Genomic DNA, 8,258 nt, shown 5'->3' with positions numbered 1-8,258 from the left:
TGTTGTTGTGTCCGTGCTTGTGTGTGTATTAGTGTGTGTGAGCGTTAGAGTTAATATGTGTGATGTGTGTGTGTGTGTGTGTGTGTGTGTGTGTGTTAGTGTGAGCATTTATGTGTGTGTGTGTGTGCGTGGTTGTGTTTGTGTACGTGCATGCGTGTTTACGTGCGTGTGTGTGTGTGTCTGTGTGTGTGTGTGTCAAACTCGGGCCATAAACAGCACCAGGTCAGTAAGGATCTGAAGACAGCAGCCGGCCCTCTGGTTCCATTTACGGCCTCCAGGAAAAATAACCTTCAACAGGACAAAGATCATATGTCATCATCTCTGAATTGTATTCAAATACCCATCATCGTAACAGATGCGTCACACTAAAGCCAGGGGATAAAAGTAAGATATTTGTAGAATGTTTTTTTTATAAATATTGCGTGTGTATATTGTATAGACATACTGTATATATGTTTTTATAGATATACATACATATATATGTGTGAATATATTTAATATTATTATTATTCATAATAATTAAAAAAAAATCAAATGGAAATGGAAAATGGAAATATAGCTGTTGTTAAATATTATTTAAATTATATACAAATATTACAAGTCGATTATGTATTAAACGATCCCGTTACAATTCGTTGTGTTACACGGAGGATATGACTGCCGTGTGGCCGTTCTCATCCCAGAATCCCAAATCAACGCTCCAGTCCAACACTAAATTACGACACGCAGTTTTGTTTTAAAGCAGCTTATTTAGCTTTATGTGCGGTTTTAGTAGAACCATAAACCAGGATTACTGGTGCCGTTCACCAGTGGCTATTAAAAAGATGGCCACTTGGGGACGCTCGTGCTCTACGCATGAACACGGTCCAGTTCTCGCTTCGTGTTTTCTCTCTGCTTCTAATGGAAGTTCAGGGAAGTGTCGCCAGGGATTTGGGATTTTTCAAGATATTTAAAATGTCGCATTTGGCAGTATTTGCAGAAAATATAGTTCATTAGAAAAATACATGTTTTAGATTGAACACAAATGACTACAATATAATATAATATTATAGTGTTAAACACACGTTTTAGTGCATCAGAGGGACGCCAGAATTATCCCATATAATATGGGTTTAATGTAATACTATTTAACTGCCCTCTAGTTTATTTATACAGTATTGAAGTCGCAGTTTTTAAATCTATTTCTCCTAAATATAATGCCAAACTTACCTGACCTGTTTTAAGTGAGCAGCTCACCGCCTCGATCACGGTGCGTGCGCGTCGTAAAACACCCCGACTCTGTCTATACGTAAACAAGCAAACCTTCGCACACACACACACAAACACACACGCTTTATGGAGCTGTGTAGTTTGTTAAAGCGTTTACAGCCACTTTGTCCTGAGCCTATTAGTCCCCCCACCACATGTTTATGAAGACCATATTTATAAAAAGTATATCAGAGGGTTTGTTCTCTGACCAGAGACTCGATTACATTTATAGCGTTTAGAGAGACAACAGTTGTTAAACGCAATTATAGGGAGCAACCCTGTGGGCTTTGACATCTTCAGGCCTCCTTTACTCCACTCCCAGGCTCCCAGAATTTTAAAGAGAAAGTTGGGATTGTGAGCCTCGCGCACACGGAGCTCAAATGAAAATTGAGAATATAGATAATTGTTCACAAATATAAAGCGCGTGTGAGGTTTTTTTTTTTTTTTATTAAAAAGCGTTAGATTCTCATTATCCTCCCTCCTACTTCCCTCCGTTTATCCCACTTTTTTCTCTCTCCCCAACGCCCCTCTCTCTCTGCACATCTTCTGACTTGAGCCGGAGACTTCGCTGGAATAACAGGCGCGTGCTCGTCGAGAGAGCGCGCGTACAGGAGCCAAATTATAATGCAAATTATCACCGAGACCGACACACACACACACACACAGAAGAGAGATAGAGAGAATCAGAGAGAGAGCGAGAGAGAGAGGGAGGGAGGGAGCGAGCGTGCACGAGAGAGGCGAGAGGATATGAAACAAGTCATTTGCTGAGGAGTAAATCACGGAAAGCCGCGACAGCGCTCCCGCAAAACACCGGAATGGTGATGCGCACACGCTCTTCTTCATCCTCCGCGTCTCCCTCTCCCTCTTCTTTTTCCTCCGCCACCGCTTCCCCGTCTTTCTCTGTCGCTCGTTTGGATGTTTTGATGGGATCCCAGTGAGAGTGGCGGCAGGGGCAGTTGGCCGCTTTTGTCTGGACGAAACCGGGACTCTCACCGCGAGGGGGACACCGACACCGGCAGGAGCAGCCGGGTCTCACCTCCTTCCCCCCCTCTCCTCCTCTCCTCCACCTCCTCCTCCTCTCTCGGTGTCACTACCTGAAACACCCGATAAAACTGTCGCACTGGTGACTTCTCCCCGAGTCACAAAGATGAGTTCCTATTTCGTCAACTCTCTTTTCTCCAAATATAAAAGCGGGGACTCGTTGCGCCCCAACTATTACGAGTGCGGCTTCGCCCAGGAGCTGGCGGGCAGCCGGCCCACCGTGGTCTACGGCCCGGGCTCCGGGGCCACCTTCCAGCACGCGCCCCAGATCCAGGATTTCTACCACCACAGCGCGTCCACGCTGCCCAGCAACCCGTACCAACAGAGCCCCTGCGCGGTCACGTGCCACGGCGAGCCGGGGAACTTCTACGGATACGACGCCCTGCAGCGACAGACACTTTTTGGCGCCCAGGACGCGGACCTGGTCCAGTTCAGCGACTGTAAGCTGGGAGGCGCTCCGGGGCTCGGCAGCGAGGACGCGGAGGGCGCTGACCAGAGCCCCTCACCCACGCAACTGTTCCCATGGATGAGGCCACAAGGTGAGCGAACCCCAGCCAGGTCCCTGGACCGAGTGAGGGTGCGAGAGAAAGTTGTAAAGGGTTTTTAAACTCGCCTGACAGCGACTTCCTGTTCTCACCAAACTAAGTTTATGGTTTTATTGCAGCAGCAAAAACTCTTGGAAGGAGTTTAGGGTTTAACTGCCGGTCATATAATATGAAAAAGGGGGGGCTCGATGGTGGGATCAGAACCTTCATTTTCACACGTCCCGGACCCGGGTTAGCGTAAGATACACATCGATAAGTGCGGTTCTGACTCGGGTTTAACTTTCTCTGCCCTTTTCTTTTACGACTTGCCTTTGGGCTGTTTGGCTCTAGTAGCAGGTCCTCAGCTCTGTTGGTGGAGGGCATCCCCACGTTAGTTACTAGACTCCTAGTGTAGTGTCACTTGTGTACATTAACTGGAGGTAATACAATATATTAAGGTCATATCCAAACAATAGTGCAGGACAGTATACTGTGCTTGACTGACTCTTTAAAGTACACGCTCGTATATAAGGATTACCACACAATCCACGCGACGTAATATGACATTTAGTATATCATCTGATCGTTGGTTATTTAGATGGATCGGTTTAAACATAAGTCTACAGGATATCCACAGCTATTTTGACAACACACGCCCATGAATTCAACAGCCATACATCCCTGTATATATCGCCATATATTGTCATGCATCCTGTGCGGCCCGTCCAACAACAAACCCAGCCCACAGTTGGTCACTTCAGAGGTGAAACTGTGATAAAACAGTGGTCAGTTAGAGACATATTAGGATGTTGAATTAAACGTGTTTCCATTTCATATTTGTCGTAACTGTACATATATGTTAATGGGTTCAGTTGCATCATGCATTTAGAGGTAAAATAAGGCAGATGGAAACGTATATCCAAATGTTTTTATTGGGCGACATAAATATGTTTGGAGCATATTTTCTTAATAAAAACAAACGCTACTTACGTATCTGAAAACTTATTTTCGAATATATTTTTTTCCTTTTATGCACATTTTTTATTGCGGTTTTTGTTGTGCTATACGGCAAACAAGCATCACCAGTTTACTATTAACTCTGTGTGTGTGTGACTTTGTTTGGAAGTATTTTCACTCACATGACTCTCTAAGTACAGGGGACTTTTTAAATAAGCTCCACTTCTAAAGAAAGACTGGTCACACAACTGGAGTGTGTGTGTGTGTTTGTTGAGTGGTGGAGACATCATTAAAATCACAAGATGAATCGTATCCAAACATATATTGGTGCCGGGTGGGTGGGGGGGTGAAGTGCGGGAAAGACCACATTCTTTTTTTTAAAACCTCGGATAGGATAATGAGATATAACATCGTTAGTCTGGTGTGATATAAGCCTCCTTTGCATCCGCACACATCTTCTATAATTATGTTGTTATTCTAAAAAACGCAGCTTTCTGGTGGAGTGTGAGTGGAAACTCTTTTACGACTGAAAATGTTTCTAAATCACTTCGCCTCGTGCGGCTTAGAGGGAATACAATATATGTCCGCAATTATGACGGGGCTTCCTCCAAAATGTCAACCGTCAACCGGCTCATATTTGTGCCCTGCTTTTTTTTTTTTCCAATTAACTTTTTTATAACAACGGATTTATTGCATACGCAGGGTCCTGTTCAGATGAAGCGGACACAGTCGAGGCTTCCGTCATTCTTTCTGGATTAGATCAGCTCTAATGACAGTCACTTAGTTGCTTAGGAACCACCGTGGAAGAATATACAGCGCTATCATTTGATTGATAAAAAAAAGAAAAAAAAAACTTGGCATACGATACTATTATTACTATAATATGTAACCTCCCAGCTCGGTTATTAAACGATTCAAAAACTGATTTCTAGATATTATTAACAAATGACGCATCTGTTTTGGTCACAAAAGTGATTTAAAGTCCAAGAATATTGTTGATTTTTATCCTATTATTTTGAAACTATATTAGGTAAAAACAACAGAGTAAACACAGAGATTTGTTAAAACACTTTTCAACTTTCCAGACGTACTTTTTCGTTTCGATAAACAAATGCGGGAGTGGGAAATAAACAGAAAGAAAGTCGTTAACAGTGTTTTCGGGTCGCACAGGACAGTAGCTGCAACGTTGTTTTCGTAAATTCCTAGCATTGACCAGCACACACACACCGCACTCTCAGACACACACACACACACCCTTGTAAAGCTGTAGATTTCATTCTCGCAGCCGTAAAACGAAGTAAAAAACGGTTATTGTCACGTCACACCAGATGGAGGCGCTTAATAGCGACTTAATGAAGGACGTATTTAATTCATGGATCATATTTAGAAAAATAATAATAATAATAATAATTATAAAATAAAAAAAGACGAAGTAAACTCAATTATTAGAGCTGTTTGTAATTCTCATTTTACCATGTGTGTTTGTGCGTGAGTCACATGCATTTACAGCTTTTTTCTTTAATAATAAAATACATTGTAAAGAATAAAGAAATTGAAAAGAAATGTTGAAATCAATATTTATGATCAACATGATAGGAAAGGCAAAAGGTGAAGTCAAATATAATTAAAATTAAACTAAAGAACATCGAGAGATCAATAATCGTTTCCACTTCACATGTTTTTAATAATTTATTTATTTTACTTGTGACCTTAAGGCTTTTTAAAAAAAAAAAGTATTTTCTCTAACGAGTTTCCTCCTTCTCTCCCCCTCTCTCGTCCCTGCTCCACCCAGTAGCTGCGGGTCGTAGGAGGGGTCGCCAAACCTACAGCCGCTACCAGACCCTGGAGCTGGAGAAGGAGTTCCTCTTCAACCCCTACCTGACCCGGAAGCGCCGCATCGAGGTGTCGCACGCGCTGGCCCTGACGGAGCGCCAGGTCAAGATCTGGTTCCAGAACCGCAGGATGAAGTGGAAGAAGGAGAACAACAAGGACAAGTTCCCCAGTAGCAAGAGCGAGCAGGAGGCGGTGGAGAGGGAGCGGAGGGAGAAGGAGCTCCGGGATGGAGGAGCCACGGCCGCAGGAGGAGGAGGAGGCGAGAGCGGCGGGGGAGGGAGCGCGCTGCCGGTGTCGGTGCCGGTCGCGGGCACGGCGGGATCTCAGGCCTCCGTCAGTGACGATTGCTGCGAGAAGAACTAGCAGAGACGAGGGAAGAAAGACGGGCGGAGAGACATCGAAACGTTGGACTAAATGCTGTTTTTTTGGGGGGTCTTTAATGAAAGCCGAGGGACTGCAACACCTGCAATTGGTGGAGAACTGACGTTGCCATAGCAACCACTGAGCTGTGAGGCCCGGAGGGGCCGATTCCTGTAGATCCATATCTGCTGACTGTAATCAGGAAACGACGCAAATAAAAAAAAGAAAAAGATCGCAGATTTAGACTGATCCGTATCCACCAGGTGCACTGTAAATTGAAATAAAACATATATGTATATCGTTAGGGCATTTGAGCACGAAAAAAGCACTGCTATATTCAAGTTAAATGTAGGCGACAGTGTGTTGAACGAGCATCGCCCCTAACATTGAATTGATCGACATAAATAGTTGCCAAAACAACAGGTTTCCTCGCACTAGCTCAGTGATTATGTTCCTTGACTACTGACGATACTTTATGCGATACACAACTTGCTAACACACTAACAAGTCGACGATCCAAGGCAGAACACGAGAAATCAGAGTCTTCTTGTTATTATCTCATTCATTACTTAGACTCACAATCATTTTAAATAGTATAAAACCTCTCGAGTCTAAATCTTTTTGTCCCATAATCACTCAATGAACTTAACTCCCAAAACCATTACCAATAGGAAAATATTTATTCAAATGGCCTTTTTCTGCTGTCTTTTGAACATCACTATATAATAAGAAAAACATAAAAATAATGTCTTACTCATAGACAGGAATTTGGGGAAATAACCTTCAAAAAAATCAGCTGGGCTAACACCTATAGTTTTTTTATGTTTGGCAACGTAAATATCTTACCTCTGCATGAACAAGCATTGTTTGGACTCTGTTGACATTACTAGGACAACGATGAGAATCTAGAAAGTAAATTTCAGTGGAATAAAAGCATCCGTTACTGACTTGTTTTAGAAGACACAATTATGTAAACAGGTGCATGTTTCAATTCCTCCGTCGTTATTTCAATCGCTTCACAGCCCAGTTTTCGTCTAATCTTCTTTTTCAATGAATTGCACCGGGTGGAAACGGACGTCAGTATAAATCGACTCAAGCATAGTCTACTTAGTGTTTTAAAAAAGAAAGACAAGTGATAGCTTTCTTCTTTGTGGAACAATTATCGTGAAAACATTTCTATATTGTTAGAAGTTTATCATTAACATGTTTATCTTTGGCAGCTGTATAGTTTTTAAGTTAAAAATGATGATGGTGCACTTTTTAATGTACTTCTCACTTCTTTGTTGTGGTTGTTATGGCGATGAATACTGATGATGATGATAGCGTATCAATAATGACATTTCCAACAACATGAAACTGCCTATTTATGCTGTTTTAGTAGCTCGGGTCTGTTTTTTACACTCCTAATTGTTGTTTTAGTTGTTTTGGATCAATGGTGTTTATGTTGTCTTCCTTTTCTCTTTTTACGTAAGAAGCATGTGCACAGTGCAGATAAAAGAGAAGATTCGTAAAAATAAAAGTGGTAAAAATGGATGACCCCCCCCTCACGCACGTTCTTTCTGATCTGTCAGAGTCCAGACTGATAAACCCACACAAGTTCACCGGGCCAAACATTTGTGCCCGACTCGGAAATCTCCTCTTAAACCCACTCACACCTCCCACTCACCCACATCCAAACACCACTTTATTTATGGCGTCTCCTCCACTTACATGATAAGCCAAGAATCTTATATCCCCCATTACACCCGCTCTCCATCATCATCAGCGCGATGACTTGAGGTGGGATTCTTACCATATGTCCACTCTAAGGCCATATTTACACATGCAGATTCATCTTCCGGACCGTGGCAGACAGCCACACGGAGACATCAATGAACGCACAGAAAACATAACGACAACAAGGACAGAATGGATAGTAAGCAACAGCTTTTGAAGAGGAAGTAAAAACAAGACCAAATATAGACTTAAGTGGACTTCAAGGAAAGTGGAGACTTGTACTTAAGACGTGATCCTAGCTTCCCAAGATGGATAGAATAGTAATCAATCACCTCATTTAAAAAGAGTCAACGTTTCTCCTCCGTTTAATTTCAGAGAAAAAGGTTTTGGAGCGACTAAAACTGTGATTAAGGGAGCTTTCTTTTTGACTTCCTCACACTGCGGCGCTAAATCACACTTTAATCACTGCATATCCTGATATTTCTATGATTTAATACATTAATACTCACTTTATCTGATACGTTTCCTATTTCCCAGAGAGATATCCACATGCCCTCGCTGGTTAATATGTACATTTGA

At 42.4% G+C, this 8,258-nt stretch overlaps 1 protein-coding gene across 2 annotated transcripts; it reads left to right on the top strand.

The window, feature by feature from the left end:
- Positions 1–2,033: 2,033 nt before the first annotated feature.
- On the top strand, positions 2,034–7,494 carry LOC148065284 (homeobox protein Hox-B8a). Of its 2 annotated transcripts, none has more exons than XM_087809698.1 (2): positions 2,034–2,828; positions 5,566–7,494. In XM_087809698.1, the coding sequence occupies exons 1-2, from the start codon at positions 2,396–2,398 to the stop codon at positions 5,964–5,966; spliced, it is 834 nt and encodes a 277-aa protein (XP_087665824.1). In that variant the 5' UTR covers positions 2,034–2,395; the 3' UTR covers positions 5,967–7,494. The 2 variants fall into 2 exon arrangements, with proteins under 2 accessions (XP_087665824.1, XP_087665823.1); XM_087809697.1 differs by having other exon boundaries at positions 5,563–7,494.
- The last annotated feature ends 764 nt before the right edge of the window (positions 7,495–8,258 follow it).

The sequence above is a fragment of the Callionymus lyra genome, chromosome 15 (assembly GCF_982586985.1).
Source record: "Callionymus lyra chromosome 15, fCalLyr1.hap1.1, whole genome shotgun sequence".
Classification (NCBI taxonomy): domain Eukaryota; kingdom Metazoa; phylum Chordata; class Actinopteri; order Syngnathiformes; family Callionymidae; genus Callionymus; species Callionymus lyra.
Note: the sequence above shows the minus strand (reverse complement) of the source record. Positions and strands in the feature narration are given on the sequence as shown.